General features: G+C 47.4%; 2 protein-coding genes across 3 annotated transcripts in view; one reads left to right on the top strand and one right to left on the bottom strand.

The window, feature by feature from the left end:
- The window catches only part of LOC149340684 (uncharacterized), a 183316-nt gene that overhangs the window by 29319 nt on the left and 131422 nt on the right, over positions 1-22575 (top strand). The window lies entirely within an intron of this gene.
- The window catches only part of LOC149340688 (ATP-binding cassette sub-family G member 1-like), a 39405-nt gene that overhangs the window by 1399 nt on the left and 15431 nt on the right, over positions 1-22575 (bottom strand). For both annotated transcript variants that reach the window (XM_089549501.1, XM_089549502.1), the window contains 12 exons: positions 17514-17564; positions 15650-15874; positions 13380-13497; positions 11658-11844; positions 9448-9593; positions 8606-8729; positions 8007-8121; positions 6647-6795; positions 3451-3552; positions 1478-1646; positions 644-744; positions 323-478 (listed from right to left, as the gene is read on the bottom strand). In XM_089549501.1, coding sequence (XP_089405627.1) covers positions 323-478; positions 644-744; positions 1478-1646; positions 3451-3552; positions 6647-6795; positions 8007-8121; positions 8606-8729; positions 9448-9593; positions 11658-11844; positions 13380-13497; positions 15650-15874; positions 17514-17541 — 1620 coding nt within the window. In that variant the 5' untranslated portion in view covers positions 17542-17564. The remainder of the gene's footprint in view (positions 1-322; positions 479-643; positions 745-1477; positions 1647-3450; positions 3553-6646; positions 6796-8006; positions 8122-8605; positions 8730-9447; positions 9594-11657; positions 11845-13379; positions 13498-15649; positions 15875-17513; positions 17565-22575) is intronic.

Genomic DNA, 22575 nt, shown 5'->3' with positions numbered 1-22575 from the left:
GTACTGAAGTTATAAGGCTCTCTACAAGTTTTCTGATTCCGCGTTTCCGGTGGTCGGAGCTGTACGACAGTAGAACGAAAGCAAGGGTTGGCCGGTAACTTGCCGCTGCCACCTACAATCGAGACTTGTAAGTTGGTAAAATTGAAAGATCTCGGTCAGGTAACTTCTGAAAAGTTTTTTTTTTCTTCTTAGCCGAGGTAATGACTCTCTTTTCGACTGAAGCGTTCCCTGTCACCGACCTTTTTTCATTTCATCGCACAGGTGAAAGCTATGGCAAAACTTGAAACTAAGCGCGGGGCTTTCAGCGAGTTCATGTACACACCTGAGAACTGGACGCGGACGACACAACGAGTGCCAACCCCTGCGTTGTGGCGCAGGTTTGAAGACTCAGTAAAATCACGGAGGCAAGCCGCCACAGTTCCGCCGGCTGCGCCGTCGCCCAGTACACGATGAGCACCATCATGGTCGGTCCCAGGAGCTACAGAAAACGTGCGGAATAGAAATCTCTGAGTACACGCTGCGGGCAAGGTCGAGCACTGAACAACGTAGCACTGATAGAACAAATTCGGCTGCGAGAAAAAAAAAAATCTTCAAGAACACTTCGAAAAATGAACCAGAATGAACTTATTTTTCTTACGCTTACCAGAAAGGGAATTTCCGTCAGGACTCTGGCGATGTAATACATTGCCGGTTTGTACCAACAGTTTCGATGCTCACGTAGCAAGACGCTCAGCTCCGTTGGGACTGCAAAATCATTGGAAGAGAGTCAGCACGCACGCTTAGGAGTAGTAAACCACTAATATTCTCAAGATTTCATACTGTAACGAAGACGAACTTGTCGCTAGAGAGCTTTATGAATGACACAGGTGCAAGCGACGAGACTGAGTAGAGGGATTTACGGAGGCGTGGTTGTCTCAGAAAATAAGAGAGGTCAGTCATCAAAAGCAGCGAATACGTTGATGACGTGGTAGATCATCTGGTAGGATGAGACGAAGCAGAAGGTTGCACGGTAGATGTTATGATGATTACAAGCTGCAGTTGCACCAGCATAAATGAGTTCATTTGCGGGGTATGAGTCGTGCGCCTACTCCTGAGGGGCCCCTGGCTACTTGATCATTTATTGGGTGTAAAAGTCGCAAGGTGAGTGATCACTACTGTGTGGACCTTGTAGATTCTTGCTAACTTTGATGAGTAAAGTGAGGGCCATGGTTTTCTTAGGTTTTGCCTTCCTTAACAGAGACCACCTAACAGATGACAAGTAAGCTCTTTAGATATCAACTATTTCGACAAATAGAATCTTTTCCTAAAGGATATCTTCCTTGTGATCGAAAGTATGCCCAACAGATATTTCTTCTTGTACCATAGATACGGATTTTACAAAGAGTAACGTTTACTTGTCGATCGAATAAACTGATTATTTCGAGTACGACGACCAGTGCAAACACTTTGCTTTCACTCACGAATATGTAATACTCACAGATCATGACAGTGGGCATTGTAGACTGGAAGAGTAGCATGGATATCATAAGTGTAAAAAAAGCTACATTGTTCATTGCTCGAGCTGCTTCGTTTCCAATGCCGTAGAAAAGGGCCGTTAACATCAGTGCGAAAGAGAGGTAAACCGCAAGACGCAGGTGAGTTGCAATCTGGGGAGAGAAATGAAGAAAATAAAATTTTTCACCCATTTTTATAGACCCTGGACATGACTAGCTCTCTCGTGACTAACCCAGATTATGGGCAAAATTGTAGGAAGCCAGGCATACTTCGCACCCGGACTTTACGGAGGACAGAGTTTGGCCAATACTACATGTTAAAGCTCACGGAAGGGCACGGAAGTGTTCGTTAAGTGCAAAGGCTTTTGTTAAGGCATGTGCTGAACCGTGAAAAGAATATTTTCAAATAACTCTAGAAAGTCTGTACCGAGTGGCGCGCACGTGCCAATGAATGTTTGCCACAGATGGGTTTAGAGTGGTTGGCAATCTGCAGAATTGCTACTGGCGCGTGCGAGTGTGCATCCATGTGCAATAAAGTACTAAAATACAGCACACTACTAAAGAGCATGTATTACAACAGCACACAAAAAACGGCACATCGGCAAAACAGCATGCAGGAAAAAAAGCATAGCGACAAACAGGGCATAGAAAAAACAGCTCGACAACAGAAGAGCAGCAGAACGACGCCAAACCAGCGTCCAGTACGGTGCAGCGCTGCAGGAAGGGCGAACAATCATAGTCATAACCGCAAAGGAGAAAGCAGAACCCATACGGAACCGGCGTTGTTAAGATAGATTAAGTTGAATGGCGCCGTACTTAGGCAAGCACTTGTCCTGTCTCAGGCACACGCCTTTCTTCAAATAACCTTAAGTTTTTCAAACACTTTATGAACTAGTTTAGTTTAGTTCATAAGGGTTTAATGTCCCAAAGCAACTCAGGCTACGAGGGACGCCGTATTGAAGGGCTCCGAAAATTTTGGCTACCTGTTCTTCAACGTGCACTGACATCGCACAGTCCATGGACCTCTAGAATTTCTCCTCCATCGAAATTCGACGGCCGCGGCCGGAATCGAACCCGCGTCTTTCGGGTCAGCAGCCGAGCGCCATAACCACTGAGCCACTGCAGCGATATTTATTAACTGGTTATCTAAATGACGGAAGCCAATAGTCACCGAAAACAAACATTCCCTAAAGTACGACAGCGCAACCTCACATCTAGGCACCGTCTAGTGGCACGAGTCCTACGGTTAACGCTTAAGAACCACCCACTGCGGTGGCTCAGTGGTTGTGGCGCTCGGCTGCTGACCCGAAAGACGAGGGTTCGATCCCGGCCGCTGCGGCTGAATTTCGATGGAGGCGAAATTCTAGAGGCCCGTGTGCTGTGCGATGTCAGTGCACGTCAAAGAACCCCAGGTGGTCGAAATTTCCGGAGCCCTCCACTACGGCGTCCCTCATAGCCTGAGTTGCTTCGGGACGTTAAACCCACATAAACCAAAGCAATGCTTAAGAACCAGACTATGATCGCGACAGCGCGACGATTATTAAAAGAGCAATTTAGCTGCCATCTGCTTGAAAATCTGTTAAAAATTTACCTGACGAGGTGAGTTAGAGAGTGGAAGCAAAAAGCGGAAAATAAAAGCCGGCCGACGTCCTGGCCAGTTTCAGTTTTCAGTTTGCCAGATTCTGCTTGCGTAACGAGTGAAAAATTAATTCATTCAAATAAGTAAGCGATGACTGCATAACCACTAGTTCAGCCATACATACTCAAGCAGCACCGCACGGTACTGCTCTGGGGTGTTTTGTAGTCTTGCTGTTTTTTCCTTAGACCGAAAACCTAGAGGAGAACTGAAAACAGCACCATCAAAAGAATTCAGCACTCCCCTCTCAGCTTACCGAACATAAATGCAAGGAGAAAGCGCTCACACTAAACAAAAAAAAAAAAAGAAAGCACTGCTCACCTTGTTTCGGACAATGCACAGAAAGCATCTCCGTAGTAGCACAACGAACTGAACAGCATAGCTGACGTTTTCTTGGTGTTGTGACAACGCAGCTTGCAGCTCCTGAAATACACATGTTCGTGTACACTGACTTTAAATTTTAGTGCCTGTGTTGCACATATCAACCAAAAAGCGATATGCAGGAATATAACGGGTGTCCCAAAAATGACTGATGAATTTCGAAAACCAATAAAAAAAAGACGGAATGAGATAGAATTGTATTGTTTGCAGCCTTACGCTTAGGAAATGAGGGAATTTCATCCCTCGAAATTCAAATTTAGTTTACATTTCCACCATGTGGTGGGTATTTTCTTTGGAAACTGCGCCTCGTTTCAACAAAACTGTGCTTCAGGCGGAGGAACTGTAACACAATAAACACCCGCTGTTCAACGGAATAAACCATTTTGGAACGGCGGAATTGCAATCTCAATAGCACACGCTATCAGCTTGACGGCGAACTACGGAATGACGAGCTCAAATATGCTCCGTTTTGGCTATACCTGTCACAGATAGAGTTACTGTATATGCTACCAAAGGTAGCAGAGTTGCGCGTCTGTTTTCCCTCGCCGCTCCGAACGCCATTCGCCGAGAGGCGGTCACATGATTTTCGTGACGTCGTGTGTTCTACACTCCGCGGAGAAGCTGACTTCACAGGTGCAGCGCCGAGCGAGCCCTTGTCAGCTCGACGCCTCATGTGAGCCCGCGCTGTCGGCTACATTCATTTGTTCCATGACTTCCTAAGCGTAAGGCCGCAAACAATACAATTCTATCTCATTCCGTCTTTTTTTATTGGTTTTCAAAATCCATCAGTCATTTTTGGGACACCCGCTATGAAATTTATACAAATATGACAAAATTCAAACTGCTTTGCGAAAGATAATGAAACAAAATAAATGTATGCATTTCTCTTCTTATCTAAAAGAACAACCAGTCTGAACACCACTAGCCACTATATCTTAAACCTTCGCTAAAAATTGGGGTAACCTCAAAAATTGCTCAAGAGCAAGGACGAACTTGACCCTTGGTTACAGATTGATGCCGCTGAGACACGCGCGGCTGTTCCACGAGGAGCTACTAAATTGTGCAGATTCTCTCATCCCTGCCTTGAGCTCTGTCAGCTGTGTGGAAAAGTGACGTATCTCGGGCCGAACAAAAATGCGAACACTCATATGCGGTATTTCTCCTCTCTGCCGCCAGGTATTTTTCTGCAAAGGGTTTACGAACGTAAACCGTTATGGCACACAATCATAGATAGTTCTCGTTATCTATAGCTGAAGCAGAAAGGCAAAGTATTGTTGTCTGTTCGTACGCACTGCTCATGTTTAATTTTGGCTTGACAGTACATCTGGAAGCCTTTCTCAACCATTGACGCGAAAAGATGGTTGGTTGGTTGGTTGGTTTGTTTATGTGGTTTAACGTCCCAAAAGCGACTCAAGCTATGAGGGACGCAATAGAGAAGGGCTCCGGAAATTTGGACCTCCAGGTTTTCCTTAACGTGCAGGGACATCGCACAGTACACGCGCCTCTAGAATTTCGCCACCATCTAAATTCGACAGCCGCTGCCGGGACGAACCCGCGTCTTTAAGGTCAGAAGCCGATCGCCGTGACCACTGAGCGACCGCGGCGGCTTGACGCAGGAAGATATGCTTGTAGGCGCAGCGTGCAGTGCACAGCATACTTATATTTTGGGAATATACACCTTGAGTTGTTTCACAGGCTTCTTCCTCGATAAACCTCGAATAGGTTAAAAATTATACATTTGTACTAAAGCAGAAAACCTGGTGAGGTCTAATCCTGCTAAACCTACTTACGAAGAGCGAAATTTCCGTTCCGTTGCTTCGCCAATCTAGCTTCTCGTTGCACTTCGGTTGGCTCGTTTATATCGCGTCCTGTGCAGTACACCCTTTTGGCGATCTACATCTACTGGATGATCGGACACGGCTTGACGACGCTGAAGATTAGACACACTTAAAGCCCCTCAAACTTGACACAGACTGTCCTGCGCGCTCCTCATCCATGATGAAACTGAAGGAGAAACCATCGACGTAGCAATTGTTATACCGCTGTCACGCGGCCAGTTTCAGTGGCAATTGAGGCGAGAGCCTTCGAGATTCTCAATCACTATCAAACTCAAAGGGTTGCGTCGCTGCTACACAGCAAATCAGAATGGCCATTGAAATAGCGATCGTGTTTTACGCCAAGCTTTTGTGGCGCCACAATCGCTATTTTCGATTTTGTGCAATTAACAGAAATATCTTTAGAAATCTGAACAAAATGTCAAAATAGACTTATTTACAGTCATAGGATGTTTTTATTTCATATTAAAGACCAATCGCGTTGTCTTAAAGACAGTGCCTTTGTACGATTTGCTGTCACAGTTTTGTAAAGCTCTGGCAACACTGATGCCGCTTGCGTCTTCGTCTTCTGCGATGAAGAGTAAAATTAATGCGCTTTAAATCAGCGGATACAATTTTTAAATTATTGCACAGACTATTATTTTATTGCTTACATAAAAGTTCAGGAGAATAATATTCACGCTTTTGTAACGTGCCCGAGAGTACGATATCAACATTGGGCAACGCTCGATGGCCCTCGGAACCTCGGTAGAGTTCCTCGCTGCTCCGTTGACTCGATAGACTATGGACTCGATGGTCGTTGAAACAGCCAGTGTAGCAGCGCTCAATGACCGTTGAGTCGTTAGACTATTGGTTCGAGGGCCTTCGAAATGCCCGTGTGACAGGCGTATTACACCCTCTCCTATTAACGTGGCATCAACGACGAAGCGGCCAGCGCGCGCAGCTGCACCTCTCCCAGCCTGCCCTTTCCTAATCACGTGGTATCACAGCGGCGGAGCCAGTGAACGCGCGCAGTGCGCCTCTGCTTGGCGGGTCACGTGGTTTGCCTGCGCTCCGGGGCCTCAAAGTCAAACGCGCATCAAGATTGACCTTGGGAGACATGTAATAATAGAGCATTCGCTCTTAAACCGGCCTTGTTTTGAAGCAGGACAGTGCGCTTTTTTTGGACCTTTTGTCTTTCTAGCGGAATTTAACTGACACTGACCTTGCGTCCCAGTGGCTGCTACATACATTAAGGACGGTGCGCTATCGCGACCATGCGATTTCTGTGCACGAGCGCGCTTACGGGAAACAGCCCTTACCTTTCTTTTCATAACGCGGCCACCGAAGCATGTTCGAGGTTCAGAAGGGTGCATCGTACTTCCTATGTTGGCGTCCGTGCATGGTGGCGTGAAATGCTTCGAAAGCTGGGTCTGTACTTCGCCGTGTTCTCCGCAGGCAATCTCTGTGACTAAATAACATGATTGGACTCCATGTATTAAGGATCACCATAAGAAGTTTTGTGAGTAAATTAAATGCATGCAGCGAATGTTGGTACCTTGAGGAAACCAGATTACGGCTATTATGAACCTTTGTTGGCACAAGAAGGACTGCGCTGGGTATGCACCATGATGAAACTGTGCGCGAGTAAAGAACCCACGTAACACTACTTTTGACTGATAAAATTAGAAGCATAATTTACCTCGTAAAATGTTAGCATTCTGACCTGGCCGTTGTATGCAGCTGCTGGGCCATATAATATATCAGTACAATTGAATACTGCTGTAGTCAACTCGCTTGGACTACCAAAAATAATGACTATATTAATGTATTTATCGTTTTTTGTTTGTGGCATTCGTCTAAGAATGGTGTCTAGTACATTGGTTGCTTGCTGAGGACATGGTTATAAACGAAACACTTACAAAGAACTACTAGCCTGCTATGTGCATCCCATTATGTGCTTACAACTTATTTTCTACTAGAATATTTTAACGATATCATGGTTTCAATTCCGCGAAAGCCTTGTGGAAGTATCATATTTGCAAAAAAAAAAAAAACGCTCCCACGAATGTAAAGCAAGGGAGGGAGTTTGAGTCGATAAGAAAACAAAACTTTCGCGAGAACAGGGCGTTGCCTTCCGCGGCCTCAACGTCATTTAGGTCGATAGTTAAGAAGTGCCTGTGATTTAGCCAAGCATGTCGCAGCCGAACCTTTTTTTCGATACACGTTTATTTAATGAATGTTGCTTTAATTAAAACGAAGAAAAATGTACACTCGTCCTTTGAAGGCGAAATAGGACCTCAATTTCATTTCGCTATGCCTGGGTTTTTTGCTACAAACTGGTTTACTATATTGGGATTCATCTATATCTAAGTAAAGGTGAGACTTCCGGCTTAAAAGAGTCAGAGTTTTGCCGCAGTTTTTACGGAGGAAGTACGTGCTGTCGCAATAAAAAGAAATGCGAACAGCGGAGCGCCGAGTGAGGTGGCACCGCATTGTGCACATTTCTTTCTATCGCTTCGGTAACTCTACTTGCGAAGTGAGCAGTGACTCACCATGGGTTTCTAAATATGTCGAGGTAGTACTTTTCATTTTCTGTCGCATATTTGTTGATTTAATTTTGCATGGTTCTAGGGATAAATCCTTCATTCTTCAAGTACCATTGCCCGCAGTTATACTCACTGTAATCAGCCGGGTTGTGGTGAATGGGACAGTGCAGACCTTGAGAGTCCAAAAAAGGCACGAGTTCCTGTACTGAGCCATTGTAGATGCAGCGACCTCCCGATATCATATACAACTGGAAAAAAAAAGTTCAAAGTAGAAAATGTTAGTGGTAGAGTTCGAGGAATATATTGTCGCATGCTACTCAGGACATTTGGTTCACCAGGAACACGGCTGAGGACTTGAAAAACATTTACTGCGCTAACCTATGCCTGCAAACTGAAATAAGTCAATAGCAGCGATGGCAGGAGGTGTGCTCGGCTGTCTTCGATGAACAAGAGAATCACCGCTGCTCTCAGCAGCCCTCAATTTATAAGTGGCGAAGAACTTTCGGGATAGGGGTCGAGCGTCACAGTTGCGCGTGATTAGCATCTTGACGGGTAAATCTAAATCCGGTCACTTCTCGCTTCAGAAAGGGATAAGTTTGCGTGGTAGCTGCTTCGAGCATGAAAAAAACACTACAGAGCTTCGCAGCAATCTAGCTTGATGAGGTTTCGTTTATTATCTTAAAAATCCAAATCCTTCGTATAATTTCGCGCAGACCACATGCATGCACTTACCACATCGAAGTAAGAGAAGAGTTTCGCACTTGGGTTGTGGACGGAGCATATAACCGTGTGGCCATCCGAAGCGAAAGACTTCATTACAGAAACACAGCGAAGTGCAGTGCTGGAGTCAAGACCACTGTTGATATAAGAAAATGGGGGAGAATATTATTTCCGGAAGTGGAACGTGCACATGATAGCCGCAGCTAGGAAATAAGTATCAATAGCAGCTATTTTCCCCCTGTACCCTGTTATTAATATTTAGGGATGTGGAAGTCACTAAGAATTTACAGGTTGATTGTTTTGGCAAAGTTTTAAGCGAATTTAGAAGTGAGGTCAACCATAACAGACCAGAAAACCATCGGTTACGAACCACAACGGAGGCAAGGGAACGGTACGCCGCTGGAACTGATTTGATCTTAGATATGCAATTAGGTAACTGCAATTAGGCCAGGAGATGGTTTGGTTTGGTTTATGGGGTTTAGTGTCCCAAAGCGACTCAGGCTATGAGAGACGCCGTAGTGAAGGGCTTAGGAAATTTCGACCACCTGGGTCGAAACGTTATTTAACGTGCACTGACATCGCACAGTACACGGGCCTCTAGAATTTCTCCTCCAAAGAAATTCTAGCCGCCGCGGCCGGGACCGAACCCGCGTCTTTCGGGTCAGCAGCCGAGCACCATAACCACTGAGCCAACGCGGCGGCCCGCAAATGCCAGGAGAGTGTTCGTATTAGCCGCTCCAAGATTTTATGGATGTGGACAAAGTTTTACGCATCTCGGGAAATAAATTAAGATCTTCTAAAAACGCCGCAGTACGCCTGTTTCACAAAAGCGAATACGTTAGCAAGGGGTTCACCTCGTCGGTTCATCGAGGAAGATGACAGGTGGTTTGCTGACGACCTCCTGCGCAATAGACAGCCTCTTACGCTGTCCTCCTGACAGGTTTCCAGCCCTCGTGTTCTGGCACTCCCCAAGTCCCCATTGTGACAGCGCTTCGTTCACCTGGAAGAGAAATGTGGCTGTGAAAAGGCCTGTTGGTAAATAGTAATTTTTTGAGGCAATTTTGTATAATAATAACATGTAAACGCAGTCTAACTGTGTGGAGGTTTTCAGCGCGTGATATCCAATAGTTTTATGAAATGTACTCAGAGAATTGGGAGACACTGCCTGTATGTGTATCCTCCTGTTTGATCGTGTAATAAAAAAGTCAAAGTTGATGCTTTAAGCGGGAGTGTGTGGTTGTCGGCGAGAAATGGCTAAAATTTGGGCAACGAAATTTGTCTTCAATGCTTTAAGCAGGGGCGTATAGCTTAGTCAGGTCTCAGCAGCTTCAAGAAAAAAAGGTGCCCAAGAATCTAGGCCGGTTTCGTACTAACAAGATTAGACTTCGGGAGGTAACGTCTATAACTTGCAGGCTTCCCTACACTCCAGAGACTTGGCTTTACAGTTACTGGCTGACTACCTTTCGCTTATAAGTTCCACATTTCGCCATGGAATTGAACTAAAAGGCTAAAAAGAGTTCCAACATTTGTCGCCTTCTTTCGGCATGAAGTAAGATCAAATAAAAGACGAGCCCTCTACTGAACATTAAACATGCGCTGGTATCACTGAGCTAAACGCCCCGTTGAAGCATATACTTTAGTTGGTCGCTTATCACGCGAAGCCGGGCCGCATACACGCGATATGGTTGCTGGGAAAAAAGGTGGGTAAAACAGGTCTCATTACGACTAGCTGCGTTTCAGGTCCGGTCTAAAGGATTGTGGGCAGTGACTAATGCGAACGGGAATGCGTGAAAGAAGGCGGAAAAGTGCTCATGGAAGCCCGAAGGAAGATTATCGTTAAAGGCGGCTCTGAGAAGGTCGTCGTGTAGTGGGTCGGGTGCAGAATGTGAATGCAGAGTGTAGTGGTGGATTGCTGGACGCCTCGAGAATCTCTCGGCCGGACAGAAGGTAGGCAGGTTGGATGGAGCCAGGACACTCGACACGCAGCAGGCTATGCGCCAAGGGGACAGACTGCAAATGAGCATCTTCGTTTGACCTATGTGATCATCAAGGAGAGAAGACGCCAGTGGCAGGTTTTTGCAGTCAACGAAATAGGCCGACAAATTAAATAAAACGACTACGTTTGATGAGGCGGTGTACGATAGAGAAACAAGCACTGAAACTTCTTGTGCTACACAGATGTATTCAGCGACGGTGAGCTTGAGCTTTTATTTGGAATGGGTTTAGTTGGAGAATTCCACCTGAGCTTTTGCGCAGACGATCAAGAGAGTATGTTGCGACGATAAGACCTACTCCAGAGTCATGTCATGAGAGCAGAACGACAGGACCAGGAATGCAACTGTGTGTAAAATGTATTCACTTATGACCTGCGCCATGCATGCGGAAGGGGCAATTTTATTTGATCTAGCAGCACAGAATGACAGACCGACCAATAACGTCGCCACGTTTCTTGTGGAAAGCAGTCTTCGTGAGTGACAGATCGCGGCTCCAATATCGACAAGGACACTGGCTGCCGTTCTTTCGGCGTTGAGCATTATCACGTTGCTTGGAAAAAGATGACACCTTGAGCTTCTCGAAGAGCACGCAGATCTAAATAAATAAATTAATAAATAAATCCCTATTTTTCTCCCACTGCCATTCTGGGAAACCAGAAGCGGTGCGAACTTTTATGAAATGCGTGAGCCCTGAGGTTTCAAGTTCCTGCCAATACATTTCGACGAATTGTGCCCTATACTGGCCATCTGAGAGCACATAAAATCAAAATTCTTCTGGGTGTCTGGCCACGAGTATTTAATGGCACACACTGAAACGGCCCACTGAGAACAAACAGTAGCTATTTTAGTGCTATGGGTCTTTAGTCAAAAAGCCGAGATGCTTGATTCTGAAGCCTCGGAGTAACTCGGGTAAGCACGGAGGAGCGTTGCGACAGCGGTTGGTGCCTGCAATAACCTTGTGTTAGGCAGGTGCTTTCTTCCCCTTCGTTTAGGTTGCTACTTTCAACCATGGGAGCCAAAAGATGCACTCAATATTTCTTGAGCAATAACGGTAAAAAACATTTGCCTACCAAGTGGGCCCGTTTGGCCAGCGGCAAGGACGGCATGCGGAGACGAATGCTCATGTCCAACGACTCGCGCACGGTCAGCTCCGGTAGCAAGACGTCGTCCTGCATGACGTAGCAGCTCTGTCGGTTGAAGAGCTCCGTGTTCCGCACCCAGCCGTTGACGCGGACTTCGCCTTCGTAGCCTCGGTCGCTGTGGTTGTGGTTGAGAGAACAGTGCAAGCGAGCGTTGACGAGACAAGCCCCAGCAATGAATCTCCAATTAAAAGACTAATATATAGGGCACCCAGAAGGTGGCCTCATGCCATGCTTACAGCTCCAAGATATGCAGCGCGCACTAACAGAGCAAAAAATGCGAAGATGCAATGATTAGTTCTCCATTCAAAACACAGCTGTAGCTGCAAATTAGTGTTGACGTATACTGGTGTCGTCCGAAGTTATACAGCGCCCCGATATAATGCCCGATGCACGGCCTTGCGAGCGTTGAATGTACGCGTTACGCGCACGGTACATACTTGAGGGCTGACCGCAAGATGGCGTAGATAGCGCAGAAACTCTATTCGGTCGAAGGTCACATTGTCAAGAAACTTTCGCCTCTGCCTGTAGGAGTCGATGCACTGATTTTAAATGTTAATGCATTAAGCATATTTACCAAGCAAGCTCTTTGCCAGCGATTCGGTCACAATGCCCCAGTTTTGTTTCCCCAGAATTTCCTACCAAGGCTTCACAAAGTTAAAAAAATAAACATCGTTGTGGTAAAGAAGCTATAAAAGCAAACTGTTGGCATAAAAGCTTAAAGGGAACCACGCATGCGGCGGGCGTGAAGACGTAGCGCAATCCCCATTATGCTCAGCGGACGTTTACATAGCGGCAAGACACAATGAAATATTATGCCGTGAATACGTTAAGTGCAATCAGGGGTAGAATGTGCTGGAAGCACACTCCTGTCCTGTCTTCATTGCGCTTTTCATTTGCGGAAAGCAACTGACTGAAAAAAAAAAACAACATTTAGCGATACTCAGTTGAGTTTAGAGATGTTGCGGTGAAAAGAATAGGAAATGAACGCGGTCAAGTTTTAATTACTGAAAACGAGCGTTTGAGTTTGCTGCAAAAGGTTAAAAAGGAAGAGTTAGGAAAGAAAGAAAGGTGGCAGTTGGAAGCCACTGTGAACTGCTACATTCAGAAGAGCAGGGAAACAGATTGGGAGACGTTTATTAGTGCTATAACTTTACAAGACAATAACAGTACTGGGACAGCCTCGGAACACGAATAGACGAAGGAATATAAGACATCGGTAACTACTAGACGAACATAACTAGACTTGATCAGAAATGTGCGCTGTAATGGGAAAATAGAGACTTCTTTCAGGAACGAATGAAAAGAAGATTTAATCCACGCAAAAATGAAGTATTAAGATTCCAATGAAAGCTTTACTGTCCAAGTCTTCCGTGATTGCTACCAGTTTTAGCACTCAATTTGGCTGTACTTCGAGTTCGAGCGCAGTCGTGGAAGTCCAACTGATGGCTTAATGAGACTGAATGGGAAACATGTTTGACTCGTTCTTAATATCAACAGAATCATCCAGCGCGAAGGAACGAGGACACACAACGCAGGGGGTTAATGTGTTACTAGATAGGAACCAACTAGCACTCTCCAAAATCCGCATACTTTATCTCTGGCATGCACATACTGCCCGGAAGAAGTGATTGTAAACGAAATGTGACTTACTAGTGGCCTGAAAGAACATTCAAGAGCGTTGTTTTGCCAGCTCCGGAAGGCCCCATAACGGCAGTCAGTGTTCCAGGCGACGCTTTACCGCACATATTGCTGATTAGTGTTCTTTTTTCTGTTGAAATATAAATTGAGGGCAAGAAAAGCGCGTGTATGTAAAAGACACGCTGAAAAAAGTAATAATAAATGTTGCAAATTTACCAGTTTGAGCAATGGCTTCGTACTCTTGACTAAAACAAAACATTTAGAACATGTGCGGCATACGAGTAAAGGTCACCTTTTGTGACCACGTCAAAAAAAGCGGTAGAATAAGCAAGATTAAGATAGCAAATATTTTGCCAACTAAATCGAACACGTGTACTCCTACTGAGAGAGAAGGTGAGCTGCAAAAGAGAGGCTTCTTGTAATGAACATCAAAAGCAGTAGTGGACTTCTTAAGTGGCTGCTGACGTTCTGCTGTCTGCTTTTATATTGGCAATGTGTGGCTACGAGCTCGCTAAGTATATTTGGCTCCACTTATCAAGGCTAGCGCGAAGTATGCGTTTTACGAAATTGTATCATGCACAACGTTGTTTTACTTTTTTGCCCTTTTACGAAGCGGGAAAGCGCCAGCAATCGGCAGCTTCGTCGCATCGCTTGAAAACATTTCTTAAAGCGCCGTCGCTTCATCAGCCTGCGAATGCAAGTGCTTCAAGCGCAGTTAGAGTGCTTTTGTAGGAATACCGGGGAGGTGCTAGCCCAAGTAGTTCATCGTCCACGTTACACCACGCTATTGCTTCTTTTTTTGTTGTTGTTGCACGCTGCGTGAGTGAATGTCGAAAACACCACCGAGCGAAAAGAAAATCGTGGCGCTGCAGCTGATAACGTGGAGATAAGGCAGCGCATGGACAGCTACCATGCCCTTCAGTCGATTCAAAACACATCGATGGCCGTTCACTGAGAATGACGGGCTTCTAGAGGGAATTTGAAAAGAAGCCGGTGTACCACCCATTCGGCTGGGTAAAATCCACGTAAAACTGTGAGTGGGACGTACTTTAATTTTAGTTGTGTATCTTAAAATACCGTGCGATGTCCGTGCGCGTGAAAGAATCACAGGTGGTCGAAATTTCCGGAGCCTTTCACTACGGCGTCTCTCATAGCCTGAGTCGCATTGGGAGGTAAACCGCATAAACAAGACCAAATAGCTTTCATCTCAACCACCTTCAGCTGATAAACGTCTTCTTTCATTTTCAGATCAAATACATTGAAGCTTGATCTAACTTGGACCCAATAAAAGTAAAAAAAAAGTGTTTGGGCTTATTAAGAGCATGTGTAAGCGTCCTCTTCAGATAGCTCAGTGTAGAAAAGTCCGAGGGACTGATATCTAATGCGCGCAACCCATGTTAAAGTGTGTCATTGTAACCCCTAAGTAGTTATGATGCACCACCTTCCGTAATGCAGTGATTATTTAAGCTGCAAGAAAAGGCACTAAAATATCTCTATCAGAATGTGCGCAAAAAGACGCCTTTTCTGTGCTTAATTTCATATCCCACTGAACGAAACAGTGATGTAATATTTTCGGGATCACTTCTGATGAATTCGGGCAGCGTCGTGCTAAAATAACAAGAATTTGCTAGCTTTTAATTTGAAGTAAGCGTCGATTTAAGCTCTCTGTAAAATCTGCATTCTTGCAAGATCCCTTCAATTTACGTTTATTGACGATTTCGCGACGGACCCGTGCATTCGATGGATTCTGGCACGGATTCGATGTTCCATGCCCCGCGTTTCTGAAAACAAAGTTTTTGTTTTGGGCTTGCGAACGTCTTATGCTCACCAAGGAGCCCTGCAGATACGACGCCTAATTGCCACATTCTTTAACCCGAATATGAGATTTTTTGGGGGGTGCAGCAACAGTTCCGGGAGCTCTAACTGGCGCACGGCGTAAAACTGATGTAAAGCCGAAGGCCGGAGGCCTTCTACATTGCAGAGTTGTAACTGATTAAGTGAGTAGTTGGCGAAAGGTGCATTCTTGTTGTTACTCAACTAGCACAGGAACGTCATTTGAGCGGCAGGAAAAACCACTTGAGTCAAAACACGCTTACGGGTTGGAAAAGCGAAAACAACAACCACAAAAACTTCTTACATGATGTTTAGAGAACGTTTTCTGAAAGTCTCCCAGGCTCACCAGAAATCCTCATTTCTTTACGTAGTAGAGCTGGGTAACATTGCACCTGTCAGCGTAGGAACCTAGCTTGGTACCGTGCCAAAGAGTGCATTCCATTTAATACCTTTGCCCTGCTTGACAGCATACGAAATGCTCGTCCACTCCAGCGTGACGCCGCTGCCAGGGCCACCGGGGCTGAGTGGAGCGCTGCACTCCATGTCGACTTTGAGGATGTCAGGCGCAAAGCGGATGTTTACATTCTGCTCGACACCGGGGAGACTTCGCAGCGGGATTCCATTGCCAGAGCCAACGCCGTTTTCGATGGCTTGTTCTGCAATTTCGCTGGAACCTAGAATCAAGGCGCACTTGGCTTTAGGAAACATGGGCATCCGTACGGCGCTCGTATATACTTGTAATGTCTTTCAAGTAATGATAGCAGAGCATGCCTTGTGCCTAAAATGACAGATTGTTACTCTCAGCCATAATCAAACATTTATTTGTAGGTTTAATTCTTCAATGCACTGCCTCTCAATTAATCGTAAATATTCGCCGATTGTCGTTGCAAGCTTGTATGTATGTCGTGCATGGTCATATAATGTGAGGGCCTCAAGCAATCAATATTTATGGTCACTGCCATCCAGAATGTTGTTTTTGCGTAAAACGACATCGCTTTTTTTTTATTGGTGAACATACGTTTCCTACCAATGTAAAGGTGGTGTCTTATCTACGCAGGGAAGGCGGACATTGTGTCTCGTAGTTCATGAATAAAATCTGGTCAAGCTAAAAGCGAGATTCGACTGTATGCCACGTCGGTTACATTGATATACTACAAATAACTACGGCATTACTATTTTTCCCGTGCTGCTGCGGTGGCTCAGTGGTTATGGCACTCGTCTGTTGACCCGAAATACGCGGGTTCGATCTCGGCCGCGGCGGTCGCATTTCGACGGAGGCGAATTGCTAGAGGCCCGTGTACCGTGCGATGTCAGTGCACGCTAAAGAACACCATTCCAGAGCCCCTTCACTGCGGCGTCCCTCACAGCCTGAGTCGCTTTGGGACGTTAAACCCCTATTTTGTTGTTATGAGATCGCAGCAATCTGCGTTGAGATTTTCAAGAAAAAAAAAATCTAATCAACTGAAAGAGAAAAATGTTACAGCCAGCGTAGTGCATGTTTTCAAAGATATTCGACTGATTCTCGTGCGCTGCGAAATTCTGAGAAGACCCCTGCAAAAGTTCCTGCTTTTTGGCGATGATTTGTTTTCCTTTGAATCAAATTGGTCAGCATGAGTGCTTAGGGAGTGGTATGGACGGTAATGTACATGCTTTAAATAGTGCCAGATTTGTATAGCTTATCGGTTTGCTAGGGTTTAACGTCCCAAAACAACTCAGGCTATGAGAGACGCCGTAGTGAAGGGCTCCGGAAATTTCCACCACCTGGGGTTCTTTAACGTGCACTGACATCGCACAGTACACGGGCCTCTAGAATTTCGCCTTCATCGAAATTCCGCCGCCGCGGCCGGGAACGAACCCGCGTCTTTCGGGTCAACAGCCGAGCGCCGTAACCACTGAGCCACCGCGGCGGGGCATTGTGCCAGATTTGTAAAAGCGTTTCTGCACCGTGGGAGTTTCTGCAGTCAATCCTAAAGATTTTAATATATGTTGCATTGCAAGCGCCAATAAAGTTGAAAATTAGGAAAGCAGACAAATCAAGGAAAATGTGAGCAATATGTCTGCAACTAAAGTTTCAAAATGAAAACGCGTGTCTAATGGTTTTGCAGACAATACAGTAGAGCTCATTTACTTTTGCAGTTCTGAAACGTGCGTATATTTTTACATTTTGGTAAACTGGTGTTAAGGGAACAATGGAGAATGCCAGCCTAAACACAAGCTTCGCCCATTACTCTATACCAACAGATTCAGAGAACATACATCCTGCTTACAGATCGAAGACGCATCGTCTGGTAGATGGCATGAAGGAGTACTCACTCGTTCGGCTTCGAACCGCCAGCTCCATTGGTCTTGTGACTTCGTTGCCAGCTTACAAGAAAAGAGAGAAGGGCGGAGGCATATAGTGGTTGTGAAACACTTCATAAATATTTCATCGCACCTTCGCACCGCCTTTTTTTTAACAAGAAGTGCCATTGGCTAATATCTGCTAGAGATTGCCTTGCATGAAAAGGAACCGTGAGAGTGGCAAAACAAGCTGCGTAGCGTTGCTTTCATTTGCGTACATCTTCCACTCACTGAGCGGAACAAAAACGTGACGGCGATGAAGCAAAGAGAAGCTTAGGTTCATACCAGACGAGAATCACTTGTTTCGAAAGGCGTGCTCACGCCTAAGTTTCTCAGAAACGTTTGAAGAAAATGAGGTTGAAAAGGGCGCCCGTTAATTAGTATTTGTTGTATGAAAACCAATTGCGCGACACTTATCATTAGACTCTACTGCAAGATTGTAATCGTCTCGGCAGCCAGAAAAATTTGGCGGGGGCTTAGCTTCGGTTAAGCCTGGTAGGTTGCGAAAGCAAAAGCGCAGCGCCTCCAACAGAAGGAACGCAGTGCGCCGCGTCTACAGGTCAGGCGGGGCTACCGGCCGCCGCTGCGCGACGACTCGACTTGGTAGCCCATGTCTCACCCTGGTATGACGTCACGCTATGACGTCACTAGGCACCGCATGACGTCAGAGGTAATTCTAAATGTCATGCGTGGCTACCGGCCGCCGCTACGCGAAAGGCCGTTCATGAGCGTAGTATTGCTTTCGCAATAAAAGGTTTGCTACGCTAGCTTTCGTTTTGAAGCGAAAAGCTTCACTACCCGCACCCCACCCGCGCTTCGCGTGAGCCGTCGGCTCCAAACACGCACCTTACCCTCACCTTATATACGCTCGCGCTATCACCAAGTCCACACAAACCCTTCCTGTACCCTCTGCCACCACTCCAAAGCCACTCTCGACCATATTCTTTTCCTCTGGTGGTGGTGGTGGTGAAAAACATTTATAAGCAATTAAATTTTTACAGAAAGGTGATTGGGGTAGGACCCTATTGGCCCTTTCCCCTCACAGTACTAGGTGGAGCCCCTATTCCGGGGCCCCATTGGCAAGCAACGCCGCCCGCGTCCGTTGAACCAAGGCCTTTTGGCTCTTCAGGTCTTGACAGCCGAGCAGGGCCGCCTCCCAGTCCTCTCTGGTGGGGTTGGGGTTGGGGGGGATAGATGGGTTAGATTGACACGCCCAAACCATGTGGAAGGTGTCAGACACCTCCCCACAAAACTGGCACGTGCCATCAAAGGATGTATTGAAATGTTTAAGCACCGCCGGGCACAGTACAGTATTAGTGAGAATTTTGATGAGGAGGCGCTCGTCAGCGCGATCCAGACCCTTACAAGGGGCCGGGTAGCGCCGGTGCTCCTCCTTGTAGTAATCGGTGATTTGTTTGAATGTAATGGCCAGATTGTCTGATTGGGAGTACCCTTCCAAGGACAGGGAGACAGCCCGGGGAGAGAGTGCGCGGGCGGCCTGATCGGCCTGTTCGTTTCCCTGGAGTCCCTGGTGACCGGGGCCCAAATCAGGTTGCGTGGAGTTGGATCTTCAGATCGACAGCTATATTCCAGTATGCGCCAGGCAAGCGGGGGAGCCCAGCCCAACTCGTAGTTCCGACAGGCCCCTCGCGAGTCGGTGATGATGTGTTTTGACTTGGGATTCGTGAGAGCCAGAGCAATGGCAATCTCCTCCGCGTGTGTTGCGCTGTAGGCTTTGAAAGTGAGCCCGTTAACTGTGTTTGTGTTGTGTACGACTGCGGCCGTGTACCACCCCCCGTGGTGTGGGCCGGCAACGTCTACGTAATACACATGTTCTTGGTTACCATAGTATCGCGCCAACGCTTCCGCGCGCGCCTGGCGACGACCGCTATGGTCTTCTTTGGACATGTTGCGGGGAAGGGGTCGGACCCGGAGGGCGCGTCTCCAGGGTTCTGGCACTCTCTCCCTTTCCTCAATGTGGTAGTCGTGTTTGATGTGTAGCCGGTCCAAGAGGCGGCGACCTGACGTGGTCTGTGCAAGACGCGTGTATTGGTTGACTAAGTGGGCCTCTCGAAGCTCCCGAAATGTGTTCACCACGCCCAAGGCCAGAAGCCTCTGGTTGGACGTGGTGACAGGAAGATCGAGAGCCCGCTTGATGACTTTCCGCAGGATGACCTCCAGTTGGTCATCATCGTGTTTGCGCAGGTGCAAGTAGGGAGTTGAGTAGAGGATTCTACTCGTTACGAAAGCGTGGGCAAGCCGCAGTGCATCCTTGCTTCGTAATCCGCCCCGCTTGTTGGAGACCCGGCGGACCATTCGGCCCACCTGGTCGCCCACCGTGCGAAGTTTGGCTATGGTGGTGTCGACTCGGCGTTGGTGGTGTATGAAGAGGCCAAGGACGCGGATCTCCTTGGCCTCCTGGATCGGTCCCGAGGGGAGACTGATGCGAAGCGGAGTTGTGTCCCGAGTGGAGGGACGTAAGTGCACAAATTCTGATTTAGCTGGGGCGCACTGGAGTCCGCAGTAGGCCGCGTAGTCGTCGACTAGGGTCGCCGCTGCTTGCAGGCAGGACTCCATGTGGCCCAGGTTGCCTTGCGTGGCCCAGATTGTAATGTCATCCGCATAAAGAGCGTGATGTATCCCGGGCAGAGAAGACAATTTGGAGGGAAGGCGAAGCATTGCCAAATTGAAGAGCAGGGGAGACAGGACCGCGCCTTGAGGTGTTCCCCTCGAGCCGATGGTGTATGGCCCGTGTTCCGCATCTTGTATGCGTATATAGGCTTGACGGTCTGTAAGAAATTGACTTATGTAATGGAATGCTTTGTGGCCACAGTTAGTGTTACTGAGGTGGTCCAGGATTACTTCATGTTTGACGTTGTCGAATGCGCCTTTAAGATCCAAGGCCAGGACCACCTTGTCGTTGTGGGGACATTCGAAGGGATCTAAAATGTCGTGGTGGAGCTGCAGAAGTATATCCTGTGCTGACTTGTGAGGACGAAAACCGAACATGGTGTCCGCGAAAATGTGCTGTGTTTCGATTCCTCTGCCCGGCGGATCCTCCCCCGCGGGGCCTGGAGCACCTTACCACTTGGGAGGCATGGGAGACCCTACTGCGCTCCAAAGACCCGGCCAAGCAAGCCATCGCCACATTCCGGGCTGCCAGTGTTATGAGCCTCCGGGACATGAACATTTGAGTGCAGTGGGGCCGTGCGGGGGCCCAAGGACCGACGTGTCCAAAACTGCCTTGTTCCAAATAAAGTTTTCATCATCATCATCATCAGCCGTGAGAGCCAAGATTTGCCACAGCTGCGCATGCGCGAAACCGAGTGAGGTCACACCCGGCATAAATAAAAATAAATAAAATACAAACAGTGCGCTAGCAAACTCTCATATCTCGGTGGACACCCGAACCGCGCCGTAAGGGAAGGAAAATGAAAAGAAAATTGGTTTTAAGGAAAGGAAACGACTCCTGTCTCTCATATCTCGGTGGATACCCGAACCGCGCCGTAAGAGCCTTAAGGAAAATAAAATGAAATGAAAATTCGTTGTAAGGAAAGGAGATGGCTGTCTCTAGTATCTTGGTGTACACCCAAAGGAATGGACACCACAGTACATGTCTCTAAAGCAACCTTCTATATAATACAGCACCGTATTCACTACACGTGCGTCTCCTCCTCCGCCACCGTACAGGCAGTGTGTGGACGGCCAAACGCCTCCACCGTTGTACGTGACAGGTTGTCCGAGTTCATGGAATCCAAACACCTTTTCGCAGACACCATGTTCGGGTTTCGCCCACAAAGATCTGCACAGGATGTCCTGCTACAACTAAATCGGGATGTCCTCGACCCCGTCGAATGCCCTCACAATGACAAGGTCGTACTCGCCTTGGATTTGAAGGGTGCATTCGACAACGTTCCCTAGAGATCATTCTCACCCACCTCTCTCAAACTAACTGCGGCAAAAACGCCTTTCAATACATTCGGCAATTTTTAACCGACAGACAATCTTACATTCGAGTCCAGGATAAAGAACATGGCCCTTTTCATTTAGGAACCCGGGGTACACCCCAGGGCGCGGTGCTGTCTCCCCTGTTGTTCAATTTGGCTATGATGCGCCTACCGGCCCAGCTGGGCGCTGTCGCCGGTGTGCAGCATGCGCTGTACGCCGATGACATCACCCTGTGGGCTACACAGGGTTCCCTTGGAGACATTGAGGCCAACCTGCAGGAGGCGGCGACCATAGTGGACCGTTATGCTCGCCGCTGCGGCCTCCAATGCTCCACCCAAAAGTCTGAATTTGTGCACATACGCCCCTCACCAAAGTGCACAGCCAAAATTTCATTGTCTCTTGAGACAGGTCCAATTCCTGAAAATATCGAAGTCCGGGTACTGGGGCTCTTCATACATCAAAACAGACGGTCAGAAACAACATTGGCCAAACTCCGTCAGGTGGGGGACCAGGTGGGCCGCTTGGTCCGCCGGGTTTCTAACAAGCGCGGGGGGTTACGATGTAAGGACGCCTTGCGGCTGGCGCATGCATTTGTAACCAGCCGAATTCTATATTCGACTCCATACCTCCACCTGCGGAAGCAAGACGAGGATTCACTCGAAGTCATCCTCCGCAAAATTATTAAGCGAGCTCTGGGCCTCCCCGTGAACACCTCCAACAAGCGCCTCCTGGGGCTGGGCATGGTGAACACATTTCGGGAGCTCCGGGAAGCCCACTTGACCAACCAATACACACGTCTCTCAAAGACATCGTCGGGTCGCCGCCTGCTTGCCCGACTGCACATCCAACACACCACTCTTATGGAAGAGCGCGTACGTATTCCATCCCAGTGGAGATGCGCCCTCCACGTGCGCCCTCTTCCCGCGAACATGAACCGTGAAGACCATAATGGCCGGCGCCTGGCGCGGGCTGAAGCCCTGGCCCGCCACTATGGATCGAAACCCGGCGTATTCTACGTGGATGCCTCCGGCCCCCACCACGGGGGATGGTACACGGCCGCAGTCATCCACCAATCCAAAACAGTGAA

Source organism: Amblyomma mixtum, chromosome 6 (genome assembly GCF_055824585.1).
Source record: "Amblyomma mixtum isolate Tamu chromosome 6, ASM5582458v1, whole genome shotgun sequence".
Classification (NCBI taxonomy): Eukaryota; Metazoa; Arthropoda; class Arachnida; order Ixodida; family Ixodidae; genus Amblyomma; species Amblyomma mixtum.
The sequence above is the reverse complement of the archived record's forward strand: the minus strand, read 5'-3'. Positions and strand labels throughout refer to the sequence as shown.